This window comes from Halichoeres trimaculatus, unplaced genomic scaffold (genome assembly GCF_033239565.1).
Source record: "Halichoeres trimaculatus isolate MK-OKI-2021-1 unplaced genomic scaffold, fHalTri1.1 fHalTri1_scaffold_6, whole genome shotgun sequence".
NCBI classification, from domain to species: Eukaryota; Metazoa; Chordata; class Actinopteri; order Labriformes; family Labridae; genus Halichoeres; species Halichoeres trimaculatus.
In genome coordinates this window covers 17,110,946-17,129,557 of record NW_027437184.1, presented here as the reverse complement: position 1 = coordinate 17,129,557, position 18,612 = coordinate 17,110,946, and the positions used below count along the sequence as shown (strand labels likewise).

Below are 18,612 nucleotides of genomic sequence, written 5' to 3'. Positions count from 1 at the left end.
TGCAAAGTTTAAAGGACACGTGGCACCTAATCCCATATCAGCCAGCCTGAGAGAGGAATCTATAGTGCTGTACATGACCAAATTATTTTGATTTCAGAGGTGTTATTTTAAACCTTACAGTGAAAACACTCTCCTGTCTGTCAGCCAGTCCTAGATGATGCCCAACTTCTTGGCAAAACATGTGAATTTAACAAAAATTAATGATTTGTTTATAAAAGTCCAAGCAGCGTTTGTTTTTGTTTTTGTTTTTTTTTAAATGGGAAATTCTGTTTGTGGACATTGGGTTCACTTTAATGGTTCACTTTAATGTTAGTGTGTGACACTGTGCTTTTTAATGAACCCCAAAATATGTACGAGATTGACTAATGTGAATTTTCAAACTTTTTATTCCCATAACTTTCTGTTGTAACAAAACTTTTTGCGCGTCTTGTGTATATCACCTTGGATGTAGCCATCAGAGGGAAAAATTGCATTTCTCAGTTCACTTATTTCCTATGTATACATTTTCATATTTTCAGTATTATACATCAGTTAGAAAACAAAAAAAAAATACTTCTTATCTTGTGTCTGATAAAACACTTATCATTCATCAAGTCCATCCTAACAACAGAATACAAAAAAATAAAAATAAAAGAAAATAAACACTGTAACAAATACACATTTTGACATCCCAACTCTGTTATGTTTCTGGGAGTTTACCCACAAATTGGACAAAGGTGAATACATCACTTCCCGTGTTTGTAACATCTTAAAAACAAGAGACAGAAACCTGGAGAGATCGTTGTCTGACTTTGACTCGAGCACCATCAAATACAGTCGGTGAGCACACACAAACGCACACACACATACTCAACCTCCAGTTAACTTTACGCACTGCATTCCAAATTCATACAAATGCCATTAAACACAAAGACTTTACAGAAAATACACAAACATATAAACGTAAGTCCTTCTGTGGCATAATACTATCTGAATGGCTTGAGATATATTTAAAAGAAAAAAGACTTTTCTTTTAAATATGAGTTCACATTGACATTAGCCTGTCACAGAGCCAAAATACAGTATAACTATAGTTATCAAGTTAACCTCATGTCATGTGCTAATAAAGGAATAAATAAAACAATCTCTGACAACACTCTTAAAATATTATCAGTTTTCAATTTACCATTTCGTCTTCTGTTCACCTTCACTGTACACTTCCTGTATTCTATACAGGGCAAACTTCAGCCCAAGCATACGTGTCACCTGTCAAGAAAGGGTCATTTTTGTCTATTTGTGTCATTAGTGTGTGAATCAAGGATTGCGTTTGTCTTGGAAGAATTAAGCATAAAGTTTCGCATAAACCTTAAAAAACTGAGCCTTTAACTTGATGCTAGAAGGAGCATATCTTAACAGGCAAACCCTCAGGTTTAATAGGAGTTAAGATTGTCATTTTCACCAACAAACTTTTTGCAGCATCTTTTTCAGTTAACAGTTGATGACTAGAAAAGCTGTGATAATTAGTGTCAGTCAAAAAAAGAGACAACTGTGTCACTCTTTGACAATTAAACAGACATACTCTCATACGTTTGGACAAACAAATTACATAACATTTTTACAGTTGTTGTGTGTGTTATAATGCACTATTTATACCTGCACAACAGTTAAAAAAAGCATGTGCCTTTTGCGTGGAGCTGAGCTAGATCTTATCTTCTGTCCTATAAGTCCAGTTTGTCGAGCTTGAGCTCCATTATTAAAGGTTTCAGCAACTGTGTTGATCAGTGTTTCTGCTGACAGTTTGGATTTGAAGTAATGAAGCTGTTAGAGTAAGATAAGAAAAATAGGAACATTATCTTGTTATTCAGAATCATTTTTAGTATCATATTTACTTTGTTTCTTGTAAGTTAAAGATTTTTTCTAATTTTGCAGGAACTTGGAAAGTGTGGTGGCAACTTTAATTCTCTTACAGAGCAGAGAAGGACTTACCCCATCGTAAAAAACAAATTTGTATGTATATAACAGAAATGTTAAGGGCAACAGCTGATCTCACTTTTCTTTTAAATAACTCTTGACCTCCTCGAGTCCTTACCAATACCTCATGGTTCAAAAAGTCTTTCATGTATTTGGATACACTGGACCCATAGCAAACAAATGCTGTGATAACCACAGACTTCCACATCTCCCCTTCAGTTTCCATATTAACCTTTCTCCTATCCTGTCTCTGTATATTTACACTGATGTTCAGAGTTTTAGCTCTAGTCACTCATTCTGTCGGTGGCTCCTGCTGTCAAATATCATGGACCTCCTCTGCGGCTGGTAGAAGCAGCTGGTTGACGTTTCCAGTCTCTGTCCGCTTTTTGGAAGAGTCATTTTATTTTGAAGAGGTATCCCCTCTGGCATCCTGAAACTCTCAGCCATGTCTTTAGCAAACATGTTTCCAGCTGATGCCTCATTCAGACTCTTGATGGACGAGAGGATCCTGCCGTCATCTCCTGATGGCGGGTAGTCCATAATAGGGAAAGGTGGGCTGAGCAGAATGAGGCTCTGTGGCCTCTGTCTGTTCCTGAAGGACGTTCTTTGTAAGATATTCCCTCTGCTGGGTCTGGGACAATCCACAAAAACCTCCAGACTCGGGGGATGTCTCCTTGTTATGACTGGCAGGTCTGTAGTTGATGTTGTTTTGACAGAATCTGCACCGTTCCCAACATTTGTGTGTTTTTGGTGTTTGTGAACAGGCTCTTTATTCTCCAGTTCCTCTTTCAGATCTGACATCACTGGAGGAGGCAGACTGTGACTCTTCTCTGCAAGCATTTTAGGACGCTCCTTTTCTGGTTCCTTCACTACTTTAAGGTCACTGTCCTGTCTGGAGGGGGGAATCTGACTGTACTGCACCTTTGGAGGGATGACGGGTACAGCTTTGGCCTGACATGTTTTGATCATGAAGGCTGTTCTCACTGACGACACGCTGACCGGGGCTGAGTTTCTGCGTAGGGGTGCTTGCCGATCACTCAGAAACAGCTCCAGCTCTGAGGGCAGCCCGCTGTTTACGGCCCCAGTGGAGATCTGTAATCCTTTCTTACAAGAGGAGAACTCTGAGGAGTTACGACTCTGCTGATTAGAAATGTCCCTGATGCATCGCTGCCCCAGATCTAAATTGAGGGAGTATGGTCGATGCTTAAAGAAGCAGCTTTCCTCTCTTCTCTCTGAGGCAGCTGCTTCATGAGACAACTGTCTGTAAAACCTTTGAGATGATGCTGTATTCTTCTGTTTTGTTGTGCTGCTTTTTCCCGTGTTAAACTGCATTTCATTATGGCTGTTTGCACGAACCCGCGTGGGTACTGATGGCAAATGTGTCCATTTGTTCTCTAGTTTGCTGCTGCTGGTCAGAGGAAGATTTCCTGATGAGTGTTCAGTGCTCTTAACGGCAGATTGTTTGCTTTCAGCAGCTGAAGGAGATGAAATCTTTCTCTCCCCTGACCCTGTAGACTCCCCATGTGAGCTGAAGGGTGACAGCCTCTGAAACAGCTCCTCTATGTCAGGCGAGTGGAGAGGACTGGTGACCCACTGGTTGTTGGAGCTGAGATCCTCCCAGGACTCTACGAGGTCCAGCTCCTCTGAGATGGCTCCGCTATGTTCATCATGATCAAGCATTGGCAGCTCCAAGGTGTTTCGTTTCTCCTCCAAACACACAGACAGTCTCTGAATCACTTCCAGCGCAGGAATCGCTTCAACGGTCTTTGCTCCTTGACAGGGGAAGTTCGTGTGGGGATTTTCATGTTTATTTGATGGTTTGTCTGGTTTGTCTGTATCACCAGCTGCTGAGGAGCCTTCAGCAGCCAGGTTTTCCTCTGTAGTCAAAGGATTTGCAATTTCACCTGAGCACGTTTCCTTTGAAGGAAGTTGGCTCTGTTCGATTGTGGCTGCACCATTGTTGTTTGAGGGTGCACTTTTCAGTTGCAGCATCTCTCTGCTACCTGAAAAAACAGCAGCACAGACATTCTCTGTGTTTGTGTGAAGAGAAAACGAGATGTCCGACTCAGAGGGCAGTTTCTTTGCAGCGTGTGACCCAGTGGTGATTGCATGATCACTCAGAGAGGTGTTGAAAGCCTGCTCCCTGAATAACAGAGATAGAGACGGGGAACTTCGGCTTCGCTTCGACTTAATGTCCATTGTTAACTTTGTATCCTCATAAGTACTCTTGGAGCAGGAGCACAGAACTGGTTTAAAAGTCTCATCCAGCAGGTCAATTTCAGGTTCAGTGATTTTCAGCTCCTGGTGGAGGTCAGACCATGGCTCCGTCTCAGAAGATTTTGTGTCCTAGGAAGGAAGACATGAAGAAAAACAAAGAAGAATTAACCTCAAAATGCAGCATCAGGGTTGCTGCTCACAATAAGAAACAGGAATACTCAAAAAACTCTAAAACTTTCAAAAACTTTAATGTTTTTGTTGTAATCAAAGCTTCACAAAAAAACTTTAGAAATATTAAAGATGCTATCAGGAGGGTCTGTTTTAACTGCACTCCCTCACCACCTTCTGGCCTGGAGTCTCCGCACACTGTCGCAAATTATTTTTAGTGAGGTCTGTGTTTGTTTTGGAATTAAAAGGAGATCAGTTTAAAACAAATTTTCTTTGTTCAAGACAACTTTTTACTGGATACAGCATGCCAAGGTAAGGTATTTATCAGTACAGTTACACATCGCTACAGTTTAAATCGTGACATCAAGCAAACGTAGCAGCCGGCTAGCCTGGTGCTCCAACGTATCTGTAGGCTAACGTGACAACAAGTAAACACTGTCAGTTGTGTGTAGTTTAGTAGCTGTTTATATTTAGCACAGCTGGCAGTCCGGTGCTCTAAAACATGTCTGTAATGTGTAACGGTAGTGAATCCTGGTTAGCTATGTGCTGCCAGTCATCTACCAATCAGAGCTAACGTAACCTCACTTTTCATTTTATTGATAGACTCTCAAGTTTGAACAGACCACTGCAGAATAACTGCTGACTGTAGGTTGGAATGAACAGAATCGCAAAACAGTTTAGCCCCTGTGTTATAGAGTGATAGAGACCAATTAGCCTTTAGCTCAGGCTGTATCTCTCTCCCAATTAGCTTTCTTCTGCTCTTCTGTCCTTTTTATGTCTGACAGTTAGGCTACTGTGTCCACCACTACAAAATTAATGATGGAAATTGTTTTCAGAAAAGAAAAACACAGATTTCTGTTTTTCATCTCTTCTCTCTACTAAACTTTGTCAGCTGGTGTGGTGTTGTCATAGAGACCTAGACGTGCTGTAAATGAATCTGGTCCTGGACGACACCAACTGGAAGCTAAGGAGTAGCAATTTAAAATAATCTGAAACCTTTAATATTGGCGTTAATAATCTCAGTTTAAAGTGTGGATTACAATCAGGCATATATCTAGAAGGGAGACTTTTTCAAGTTCACTTTCAGACTTCTCACAGCCCCTTTAAAGTGTGTCTCTGAATGAGTTACCAGTTGCACAGCTACAGGCAGGCTTTGCAGCTCTTTTCCAGAAGATGGCACTGCATCTCTTTTTTGCGTTGCAAATCCAAGTGACTGTGGTTCCAGTTCAGAAATGTTCATCCCTCCTCGACCTTCTTGCTCTGTTCCTTTGCTTGACCCTGCATTAAAACAGTTTGTTGTTTTCATTGTATTATATTGAGCATGTCTGACTTGATCATGTTTTATAAGAATGAGATATAGACACATGTCCTTACCCTCTGGCTGGACTGCAGGGCTTGGCTCCTCTGTGTTTTTCTTTTGTGTTCCTTCCTGCTTCTTGGGTTCCATTTGGGGGAAAGTGTTGCTCTTTCCACTGCTGCTGCTCTGCTCTGAGCTCTCTTTCGGTTTCAGAGTCGCAGCTTTGTCCTTGGTGGGTCCCCTGCATGGAGTGCTGTTGGAGCTGATAACGGCTGACACTCGTAAGGGCACAGACACAGCAAAAGGCTCAGATATGTTCACAGCCCTACGCTGATGCCTCGGCGAGGACTCCAGTGGAAAGAAGCTTCCTGGGAAGGAGGGCCGAGAGGAGTTGTTGTGGGAGGACCCCGAGTATAACATCCTCCTATTTTTGGGAGAGGTGGGCCGGTATCTGCTGAGGTCATCACCTTTGAACACCTTCAGTTGCTCTGGCAGTGTTTTCTGAGAGGCCGCAGAGGCACCTGGTGAGCCCTTTTGGTTCATGCTTGAGTCCCAGCCCCCCGTAGCCCCTCCTGCTTTGTTCCCTTTAAACTCCCAGGTTTGCTCATGTTCGCTCAGGTCGTAGAGTGTGTCAGAGCCCAGAGTTCTGGACTTTACATCTGGCGCAAAATTACCGCCAGCATTACCAGATGAACTGTTTGTTCCTGTTCTGTCATCATCTGAGCAGAAAAATTACAAACAACAGACTATATCAGGTCACTGTTGTATGCCAACATCATTTCATAATGGGGTAAAAGAAAGAGTTTAATAGATAAATTCAGGTTTTATACTCACCTGTTGGTAAAGAACACAAGGACTCCATGCTCCTGGATGGACGCAGGGCTGCCTTTTCTGAAAAGAGAAAAGAAAAAACTACTTTATCTCTCTCTGACAAAACCATGGAGTGTCTAAAACATGGATGTAATCTCAGCCCAGGGTTGGTGGAGTCATATTGGAAATACTGGTTTGACCAAGAAACTGGCAAAGAGGTGGAGTGAAGGCAGTCCCCAAGTCTCCTGGCATAACACCACACATCTAACTATTAAATGAAGCATAATGTAAAAAATTCAATATCTTCAAATCCGTTGAGTCATGTATCCGTCAGCCTTTGCTTTTGGGGCCAGTCTAGAGAAACGGCAATCTTAGTGTGCTGCTTGGGCAAAACCAGAGGTGTCAAAAGTGTTCATATTCATTTCTCAAGTAGAAGTATAGACGGTAGGGTTTAAAAAGACTTTTGTAGAGGTTGAAGTATCAACTCAAGCTTTTTACTCAAGTAAAAGTGTAAAGGTACTGGATTCAAAACTACTTAAAGTATAAAAGTAACACGCTACATGTGTCAGTTACCACCTTGCTAAAGTGTGGCGTGATTTGTGTCGTGTCAGGTGTGATGGATCGTGTACAAACCAATAGAGTGTTGGAATGATGTCACGTTTATACACCTCTTCCATCCACAATCAAATTCACTCGTTGTGGATAGCGCAATTTCAGGATGGGTTTTCACGTTTTTTGGTGTGTGCCTTTTTGAACAATGACAAGCTGGAATGAAACAGGAGTAGCAAGGCTATTTTTCAAACATGCGGAGTTGAAAGTACTGATATTTGCCTGAAAATGTAGGGAGTAGAAGTAAAAAGTTGGCTAAAAAATAATTACTCAAGTTGAGTATAGATACCGAAAAGTTTTACTTAAGTAAGGTTACGAAGTATTTTTACTTAGTTACTTGACACCTCTGGACAAAACAAACTCCAGAGGCCACAGAAACCAACACATCTTATAATTCAAATGTGCAGCTAAAACTGTTATTATCTGTTTTCATACGTTTAATTTTGGACAAATGTGTCTTGATTAAAATGATAATATTAGACAGACAAAAAAGGTGGGGAGCAGAGAGTGGGAGAAGACGTGCAGCAAATACTCATGGTTGAAAGTTGAACCAGTTCCAATAAGGAATATAACCATTGTACATGGGGTGCACTGAGACTGCTCGGCCTATGTTGCCCCAGAATTTATTTTTCAAATCCTCTTAATCTAGCTACTACTACTTACTTTCCTGAAATTGTACATGTTTGTGATAAATTGTTGTGTTGCCAAGTTGTTCATGTTTTTACTGAACTACCTGGAGGAACATTATGAACACTTAGCATCCTTTCCTCATGTTTGTTTGATCACTCTTACCTTTTATCCCCTGAGCTCTTATAAACACACTGCCGTTCCTGCTCAGTTTCCCCTTGGAGTCCACAGAGCGCCCCAGGTTAAAGATGGATTTCCATTTCTTTGATTTCCCAGAAAACTTCCTCCTAACACAAAGAGATTATTAAATCAAGTTACTATGAAAACCAGTGCTCCCCCTGTCTTCACCGTCATTTACCCAAATTAAAAATACTAAACATGCATGTACCGAACTCTTTACTCATAATAGATCAATGCAGTCGATCGTACTTGCTGTCTGATATGTCGATGACAGTGTGGTACAGCGTGGCTGTGCTGGTATCAGGGAGGCTGTTTTCACGCTGCCGTTCTCTGTGCACAGGATGGTTTGGACTCAGGGAGCGGGCCTGTGCTTCTTCTAGGCTCATCAGTTTCATCGGCCCACCCTGACCACTGATCGGGAGCGTGGCATACTTCTCTCCACACATAAGACCAGGTCCTGGGAGGATACAGTCATTTCAATATAAGAAAAGCTGATCTCTCATTGTTAATCAGCATATGAATTTTGAATGTCATACCCTCTTTGGGTTTGATTTGGACAGAATCACTGCTGAAGATCTGCTGTGTGTGATTTAGAATGAACTCCACCACTGACTGCTGTATCCGCACCTCCTGGAAAGCCATGTCTCCATTTGCAGACGATGCCTCTATATCTTTAGATCTGAGATGATAAAAAGTGAACATGGGAAGTTTTGCCAGTTCTGTAATTTGTTTTAACTGAGATTTATTTTCAATCATTTAATTATTAACTAGGAAAGCACTCAGAGAGCACAGACCTCCGCCAAGCATATTGTGATTGTCATGCAACACTTTAGTCCTATTTTAATGTGATACTCCCTTTCAGCAGACTGTCTGCTACAATTTGGTGTTAGTTGCAGGTTTGTACGATAATTTGTTACCTGACAGTGTTGAAAATTATGATGACCCTGTACATATTTCATATTCCAGATCTTAGCATCCAGGATATAGTTAGGATCTGGATCGTACTTTTGCATCTGTCAGAAATTATTGAGACCTTGTCTTGCACTCTTTTGCAAAGTCATTGTCCATTTATCAGTGAAAACAGCCTTATCGCAGAATGATAAAGAATCCTCTAAAAAAGTGTCCTGGATCCAGACAGTGATCCGGATCACCTTCAAACTTTAATCACTTCTTGCTTATCCCATTTCGAACATTTGCTGAAAATTTAATCTAGATCTGTTCGTTAGTTTTTGAGTTATGTTGTTCACAGACAAACAGCCAAACTCTCCAAGAAACACAACCTTCTTGGCAGGGGTAATAAATCTCTGCACTCACCTCAATAGATTTGGAGCCCAAACTAGAGCCAGGTTTCGTGTATGCATGTTGGTCTGGCTGCTTAATGTGGCAAGGTACGTCAAGTGCTTAGTAAGGTACTCCAAAGTCCTGATGATTGAGAAATACTCCATGTCACATTTATTACAACAGTATTCATTAAATGTATCAAATTGTGTAATATCTTTTATAACTCTGTGCTGCTGAGAGTTAATGGGGTTTTAATTCACCTGAAGTGAGGGGTCGGCAGCTCTTTGATGACTCTCTGAATGTGTAGGACTCTCTCATGATCCCCTTGGACTGAGGCTGCTTCCTGCGTGAAAGAAAAGTTGTGAATGACAAATTATTTTATCTCCAGTGCATAGTCAGCGTGGTGTTCTTTGCTTTTAGAGCATGATTATAGTTTAAAACTGTCTGATACTGGGTCACCCAAATGAGTCCAAATTTACAGTAAGTCCTCCACTGGAAAAAAAACTCAAATTTTGTCAAGCATTTTTGTCTTATTTTCAGTAGAAAATGTGTATTATTAGACTTAACATAAGCCAGATTCACCAGACCAGTCCAGAAAAATGTCATGTTTCAAGTTATTTAAAGACTAAAATGAGGTCTGAATTGCTTGTAACAAGTTACAAAAAATCTGCAAACTGACCAAGAGAACAGTTACTCGTATTAAGACATTATGCTAGTTTCAAGCAAATTTTTCTTGTTCCATTGGCCGATTTTTTTACTTGTTACAATCAATTTAGACCTCATTTTTGTCTTTATATAATTTGAAGCAAGACATTTTTCTGGACTGACCAGTTGAATGTGGCTTACATCAAGAATAATAAGACGATTTTAAATAAAGCAAGACAAAAACACTTGATTAGATTTTATTTTTTGCAGTGTCCTGTTTGTGTTGTTTTGTAGCTGTCTGGAAGTCCTGTCAATGTATCTTAGTTTGCAAAATCTGCACATACACTCATACAAACAAAGCATCCTCTGTTTTTTTCCCAAACTGCTGGTGAAATACAATTTCAATGTAGTAAAACTACTGCACGATCCTTTACAGCTATCACTCAGCGTCCTAACCGAGTTATCCTGGCTGGCCATATTTAAGCAGACATGCTGGCGTGCGTGCAGTCAGACTCATGTGATTGAGGCCCAAACAGCTGAGCCTGTTAGCTCTGTTTACCAGTCACGTGTTGGAATGACAACATCAATAAGTAGGTTTTTTGGGGTTTTTTTTGCGTAATGCCCAAAACAAACTGTTAAACATCAAAAATCCTTTCAATAAAAATCCTTATTCCATCAATAAACTTGTTCACCAATGTGCAAAGTATAAGAGTTTTCATCAGTTCAACACCAACCACTATCTACAAACATACACATTCCTCTTTGTGTCCACGCTGAATTCACGAACTCCAACTCAGCTAGAACATTCACAGAATTATGTTTTTTAAACATTACTTCATGTGAGGAACTGATTGTTCCTAAAACACTGAAGCGTTTGAGTTTTCAAGCCTGAATGCCAAGGTATGCAAATGGCTCCGCAATGTACACAGAGAGCTCCACAGAGAGCATGAATGAAAGCAGGTCTCAACGTTTACTATTTCAATTTCCTCCTCCTCTGCCTCATTCAACAAAATGCAGACACAGAGCTCCTCTTTGGTACTTAATGTAAAGATTGTGTCACTCAAAGTTTGTGTTGGTTAATTCAGTCTTTAACATCTCTAAATCAAATTTCTCCATGCATCAGGATGGGTTTGTATTTGAAAAAATTGCCTCTCTGTAAGGAAACCAAATAATACAAGAGCCCAGTTCTGTGATCAGGATCATCGGAAACATCTTTTTTTGATTATTAGGCAGCAGTATCACTCTTCTAAAAAAATATGACCGACGAAATCAAACTGAAGTCATGAGCATAGTTGTGTAGTTGTGTCATACACTGGATTCTGTGCTTAAAGCTCAGTTTACATCTGCTTATAGTAATGTTCATGAGCTAAAGCACGAGGTCCCACTGATGAAAATGATGATATGCCCAGAAACCATATCACAGAAACAGAGAAACACAGAGCAGCGAGGGGCAGAGTGGAATTAATACTGATTATTTATCTCTGTGGTCAGAGATGCCCTTTTTTGCTGTCATTCATTACAGTTTGTACAGCAGGAGTTTTGAGTAGATCTGCAGCCAGACTAATGCCGATATGTTTGCACACATTTTTGTTAATATTTGTGACTTGAATGTACTCACGGTGAACTTGCTGTAAAGCTCATATGTGAGCAGAGGATTGGGAAGCTCCCTGAAGTACAGCTTACATAAGGAACCCACACAGTGGATGTCCTGGAGGTACACTTCCTTTGTAAGGTCAGGGCACGCCTCGGAGCAGAATTCCTGCCTACACACACACACACACACACACACAGTTAGCTGAATACTTTATTTCACACACTGCTGCATTTTATTTGTAGCTTTTCCAGTTGAATCAAGTTTTTTTGCTGTAAAATATAAACAGTACAAAGCTCTTTATTCATCCACTGTAAATACAAATGTGGTCATTACTTGTGTAAATATTTGGAGAAACCAACAACTGATTTAGAGGAGCATCACTATCAACGAATGACTAAAGCTGGTCCAAACATGGATGAAAAGAATAGAATAAGAAACATATTTATTTTTCTTTTACATGACGAGCGATCCAAAGAGCTTCACAGAAACAGACCAATAATAGTCCAAAAAGAGACCTCACATGAATCAATTAAACATTCTGTTCATAGCTACAATAATGCAAAGCGTGAAAGGATAAAGGAAAAATCAACTGAGGCTGACACGACCTCTAACTTCATGCCAAATACATTTCCTTGAAAAGTACAAAGAGAGCTGAGCACACTCACATTCATAGAAGAAAAAAAAATGAATTGGAAGATTCATAGAGTGATTCGTGCTTTATACTTGTAATTTGTATTCTATATGTTTGGCTGTTTTTTTATGTTGCATGAGTACCTGAGCCGCTGGATATTCGAGGTGACCCCCGACAGCCTGTAGATCCCGTCCACAACCCCATGCTCCTCGATAAACTCAGCACATTTAATCAGAACCTGGGGGACTGAAGTAAGGAAATCGTGAGTCATAGAAGAATATTAGACTTGTACTGTTTCAGCTCTCCTCAACTCCATGATCACATGAAACCTTAACAAAAGGGGAAGGAAGCTACAGTAAAAGCAGTGTTTCAGCAGTAACAATGCACACGCTGTCAGGCTGACTTCATGGTATAGGGTTTGTTCCACCATGTCTGCTTTGTATTCCTCAGGGCCGCTGATTGTAGGTGGACTTCGACAGGAAGTTAAAAATGGTTTGTTTGTTTCAGAGGAAGGTTGACACACCCAGTCCTTGTAGCTGGTATAACTTACGACATTTCCTCTAATAGAAAACTGCTTTTGAAATGTTACCACTCACCGACAGTACACAGCTTTCTGTACTACAGTTCATCACCTTGTGTACACAACAGTGTCTGAGTGGATGTTTAAAAAAACTGAAGAGATTTAACTGAGGCTCCAGAGCTGAAACACATGTTCAGCTTCTGTCAGTACATAACCTTCATTTAGCTCATACTGAGAAGAACTTTTGTTTCGCTATGAAAGTACAGGGAAATAAGCTGATTCCCAAAGTGAATGCTTTGTAATTCTGACTGCTTCAGGGTGTCTTTTGTGAATACACAAAAACAAAGAAGAATGAAGCTTCTCATAGCTTCTTGCATTCCCAGAACCTCCTTATGACTCAAAAGGTGATTATCTAATTTATCTATCCTTTAAACACATATTTATCAGCAATTATGCTCTACATTTTAGATACAGAGTGCACAAATTTTACAATTATACCTCCTCTTCCTCCCAAATCATGAGATGCTTTGTTGCAAAAAAAATGGGATATCGAGATCACAAATGGGACACACTGTCAGTAAATCAATAGACAGCAGAGCCTCTTCTCATTTCTCTATCTGTGATTTCAGAAGTGCCTCCAAAATTCTCCATGTGTCCATCCACATGGGTGTTTTTTCAGCCCCAGCCATTCTTTCGCTCCCTGCATTTTCTTGGTCCTTAAAAACTGATTTGTAACCTCCAAAGCTGTGTATGACACAAAAAGGTAAAGGGTAGATGAGTTTGTAGGAGTTTTAAGCGTAAATGTGATATTTAACAGATAAAATCAGAAGCTGAATGAGACAGGCTTGTTTTTTCACTGTTCAATGAGTTGTATACACTGATAATCAGACTAATCTGTTGGTAATCTTTTGCAAACACTTGGTTCTGGGAAGTTTTTTGTGTACTGCAGTGTAGTGTCTGTTTTTTACTCAACAGAAGAATTAATAGTATTTGAAATGATCATCTTGAGTTTTAAGGAACACACTAATGTAGGGATGCGCTGATATGAAAATATTGGCTGATATCAATATTTGCTATTTTTATTATTGCTGTTATGCCCGATAACTGATATTTACCGGTATCAATGTTGATAAAAAAAAAAAAAAAACAACTGAGATGAAGTGTTGCGGTAGTTCAGAGAGAAAGAGCGGCGTGATCGTGAGAAAAGACGACCATAGAGAGGATCAAAGGATGGAGCGCCAGAGATGAGCGCGATCAAAAAAGTATGTTTTGTCTGTTTTTTTTAATCAAAAACAGGGAAAAAAAAACATAAAAAAGAGGGTCCACTCTCCTTAGGTAGTTTTGGTGTTTATATATTCATAAAAAACAAAATTATGTGGGTCTTGAAAGATTATTCAAGATGCTCTGAAAATGGCCGGCAGCTAATGAGCAAATATCAGCAGGCTTTTACACATCAGCTGATACCGATACATTAAAAAAATGACCGATATTGATGCCAATATATCATGCATCCCTACACTCATGTTTTTTTTCTATTACTCCATAAACTGAATCCCTACATGGTTAAATGGATTGAAGCACTTTTACATTCATCCATTCTCACCCCGTGTATACAAAGACATACACAGGCAGCAGAGGCTGCCATTCTGTCATTCTGAACTATTCCCACTCACACATAGTACTGTACTATCCACTGTGCGGCTACTGGGGGGGCAGTTTTGGAGTTCAATGGCACGCTCACAGCAGGAGATGGGCTGAATATCCAACCTTCCAATTCAGAGATGACTGACTTGATTAACCAATTGATTGCAAATAGTCTTCAACACAAATACAGCCGTACAAGTGTTCACCTCTGAAGACTTCTCAACTGCAGTCTCTTTTCTGATTCTTTCTGTGTTGAGTTAAATAAAAACAGATCATCAGGCCAACAAACTCATCTTTAACAAAATGACAGGACAATTTAAGCAATATTTGATTTCTCCATGACCACTGCAGACACCACGAATCTGCTATTTACATTCTTGTCTATTTGATTTAATTGGTTTTTAAGTGACATGCCTGTGGTCAAATGCTGGATGAAAAAAGACCTACTCTCTGGAGCCTTCATTTAGCCTCTCAGTCTCAGCACGCAGGGAAAATCCCTGCTCCTTTTCTGAAAGGTACTTTATCACATAAAATTAATGCAGGATGTCAGTCAACAGATGTAACTTATTTGTTTCAGCCTTGGTGTTAAATGCTCTGTTAAATGCTGTAACTGCAGCTGCTGCTCAGTGGTGAGCTTTATAAAAGCCCTTTACAGCCTTGCAGTCTGTCTTCTGCAGCTTTTAGAAACTGCTTTTATGGTAAAACAGTTGTGTGTTTCCTTTAAAGGTTCAGGGACAGATTAACAAAGCTTTGTAATGAAAGTTGTTTTTCCAACACTTCCCTCTTCCAGAGGACACAAGTTTGTGCATCTGCTGATTTGCAGGGTTGTCATAAACAACTTACACAACATAATCACAGCTCTTTGTCTTTGTGAGGCAGGAAGTGCTGGTTGTAACACTCGGCCTCAGTTGCTGTTTTCTGTTTGACACAGTCAGTGCTCAGTCAGTCTGTTAGGGAGGGTCAAAAGTGTAAAAGGCATCTGCTGATTTGGTCTAAGTCTCTATACGTTTAGTCTCTGCGCCTGGAAAAGATGCTCAGTTAGATTTAAAAATGTAAAAGGTCTTTGATAGTCACTATATCACATTTTATGCCTTTGTGTCACAACAGCTCCCAGAGGTCTTCAGTCATTTCTATTAAAGTGGAGTCATAATGCACCAACAATTTAAAAACACAATATGTCTGATTGTCATCCATGATGGAAGGGTACACCCTTAACCTCCTCCCTCACTTCCTGCTCCCAACGCCCCGCCTCACAGAGTAGCCACAGAAACAGGTCTTCCTTAAAGTTATCCTCAACTCAAGGATTCATATGTCACAGCACGTGGGAGATTTGTTCACTTTTTTGTGGAAAGCCAGGATGCACCCCTCCAAAAGGTGTGAGATAAACTTTGTAAATGAAAAAAAAAAGACGTACAATCAGTGGAACGTAGCAGTACTGCTGAGATTATAGGATAACACATCTGAAGTAACTTGACTACACACTGAAATATTTGATGGCACATGTTGTTTCTATTCTTTCTTTTCTTGGCTCTCCCAACCCTTTACATCCGCTTGCAGCAACACCACCCGGATTTTTACTCATAAGAGGTAGAGTCAGTGTAGGAAAAGGACAAAAATGTAAGAGCCACACCCAAAGTCACAAATGAGCATTTAATACAGCCAATGGGTGAATGAATTGACTTGCCGAATGTATAACACATATATAGTCATATGTAAGTAGTGGAAATCTTTAAAAAGGCTTTATGGTACATAAATACTCTTTTTGTTGTTTTATCTGTCTTCATACAACCTCTTAATGTGACTGTAAAGGTTATATTAGGGAAAGATATCCAGGGAATAACTAATTAAGATTTAGTTTAAGTAGAAATGTCCTCTGTGTACAAGTAAAGTTTAGTGTTGAAAGGAAAACTGTCTATCTGCTCTCAACAAATACTTAAATTTTAAAGATGAAGAAGAAAAAGAAAAGTTTACCATCTTGTCCTGAGTTCTGGAGATGTTCTATCAGGTCACAGCCGAAAGCATTTTCACTTCCTTTCTTTTTGGACTTGAGCTTATTCCCTTTATTCTTCATGTGGCTCCACTTAGTCTTCCAGATGATTGAAACAAAAAGATCCCTGGAAGCACGGCAATCGATCCATATGACCCCGTAAAAGGTTGAGTTTGTGGGTCCAAAAAGAAAAGCGGCCACATAGAAATCCCAGCAATCAGCTCCCAAGCGTCTGCATCCGCTCACATTCTGACTAACCACACAGTCTGTCGGAGGCTGAGAGCAGAAGTGACGTCACATTTTCAGCTTAAAGTCCTTTAGATAGTCATAAGTTCAAGTGACGATAAAAGAACCTGTGTGTGTGTGAGTGCTGCTTAGCCGGGACGTGGCAGACCGTTGCTTTATCTGTGAAGGATTTGCAGAAACAGCATTAGAACCGGTCAGCTTCCTGTTGTTTTTTCACCCCCAGCCAGTCTTTCTCTCCCTGCTCCTTTTTTATCTCCTCCTCTTTCCTTCATTCCACACACAGTCTCCCCTTCACGCTCGCTCCTCTGTAGCTGAGAGTATACACATGTGTGAAGGAAAGGCAAACCCTTTCAGAAATAAAACTTTTTTTCCATAGATATTTCCCCTTTGAGATTTCACAAATATTCTGTGATTAAGTTTGAACTTGTGGCAGCAGAGACGCAGGGAGTTTTGAAATGTTATGACTGTGTAAAGGGGAGGGAGATGGAGTGAGGGGAGGAGAACAGCTGACTTCTGTTTCTCTCCTGGTTTTAGGAATTACTGACCTCTTTTTATTCATTTTTTTTCATGCGCCCAAACTAGGAGCTAACGGGAAAGCTGCTCTCTGCCTTCCTGAATGCTCCCTATGTATACAATTTCCTGTGCAAAGAGCCCGGGCTCGAAAACAAAAACAGACGGGTTCTGAAGGAAGAGGGAAGTGGGAGGTGACTGAAGTGAGGGCCTGAAGGGCACAGATGGGAAATGGGGGGGAGATTTGGGGAGAGGGGGGTTTAGAGACATGGTTCTTGTTACTGACATGCATTACATGCATTTCTTTTTTAACCTTGACTTGAACTTCATCACAAAGATCCCATCGGTTTTTGTACCAAATGTGAAACACTGCTGTTGGTCTTGTAAATTAAGAAGTCTTCACCCAGCACTCCGAGTAACAATGCTACTTCCTGTCCTGACTAAATGCAATCCATCTGGAACCCAAAGAAAAACATGAAGAAACACTAAAGCTTGGTGATGTATTCCCCATACGTGTAATTTTACCATTTTAACCTCGGAATTTATCGATGTCACAACTACATTTTCAAGAAGTGGGAATGATAATCTTTCCTGCAGAAATATTAACACACCTAGGGAATGAAAGGCATGTTTGTTTCTAAAGCATATTTCACATTCAAGGTGCTGAACACACCACATGGAAACATGAAGAAGAGCAGAAAACACACACACACAAAAGAGAACAGTTAAAATGAGTCCTTACAAGTCAGAGGTAAGAAAAAATGCAAACCAAATTCAATCCCTATGTTAAGTGAATCGATCCTTGGAGTACTCCTGACTGCTGTATTAAATAAACTTTTAAAAAAAGTAAAACTGACAGAAAGCCTACTCCATCAGCATGAGCATCCAAAAATAAATAAATAAAATTTGTAAACATTTGTTAACATTTGAAAATCAGCCAGCCTTGATTTTGACGCCTTCTATCTCGATTTCAAATGCAGGTTTGCTTTTCCTACAACCATGCTGAGAACTTTCACCAGATTTGTTTTCAGTGAACTTACTCAGGTAAAACACGCAGATTATTAGGAGCAAAGGCCAAAAAAAGAAATAGAAGTTGTTTCACTTTATTTTGGAAGCTTAGCATGTCCCTCGCTGTAAACACTATGTGAAGATGCTTAATACAAGCAATGGACACAAATCAAATGGCTGTTAGGTTTCATTGCAAAGGTCCAACAAATACAGAGAATAATTTTTTGAATATGAAGCCTTTATCTGATAGAGGAAAGCAAGATTCTCTGTTTTTTTAACTCTTCTTTGGTCTCCACCAGCTTCTGTGGGAAATATCTACCTTTTTTTCATAAACTATGTTCTCCAGATGTTTTGTCTACTCAGGGTTTGTTGCCTTTCAGGTGGCATATATTGAATTGGTTAAATACTGTCTGCTACATCACCTGTCCACCATGCTCGGATGAGAGCAAATGAGTACACAAGATTCGGTAATGACATTCAAAAACCTTAAATAATCACAGTAAACAACAAAAACTATGTTAAGCTAAGAAAAGGTGTAAAGGTAATAAATACTTAACCATGCGACCTCTATGTTACAGTCATGTGATTCTTTGAGCTAGAAAAAAACAGACATCTTATCATATGTTTTGTCTTATTTTCAGTAGAAAATGTCTTTCTAGACTGAAATAAGCCGCATTCACCTGACCAG

General features: G+C 40.0%; 1 protein-coding gene across 2 annotated transcripts; it reads right to left on the bottom strand.

Annotated features, from left to right (window-relative positions):
- Window positions 1–397: 397 nt before the first annotated feature.
- Window positions 398–16,638, bottom strand: arhgap31 (Rho GTPase activating protein 31). Of its 2 annotated transcripts, none has more exons than XM_074673144.1 (12): window positions 16,145–16,638; window positions 12,153–12,255; window positions 11,403–11,547; window positions 9,400–9,482; window positions 9,173–9,280; window positions 8,395–8,537; window positions 8,108–8,315; window positions 7,844–7,965; window positions 6,467–6,523; window positions 5,710–6,351; window positions 5,465–5,613; window positions 398–4,296 (listed from the first exon to the last, which is right to left on the bottom strand). In XM_074673144.1, the coding sequence occupies exons 1-12, from the start codon at window positions 16,242–16,244 to the stop codon at window positions 2,239–2,241; spliced, it is 3,918 nt and encodes a 1,305-aa protein (XP_074529245.1). In that variant the 5' UTR covers window positions 16,245–16,638; the 3' UTR covers window positions 398–2,238. The 2 variants fall into 2 exon arrangements, with proteins under 2 accessions (XP_074529245.1, XP_074529246.1); XM_074673145.1 differs by having other exon boundaries at window positions 12,153–12,247; window positions 16,145–16,209.
- Between the last annotated feature and the right edge of the window lie 1,974 nt (window positions 16,639–18,612).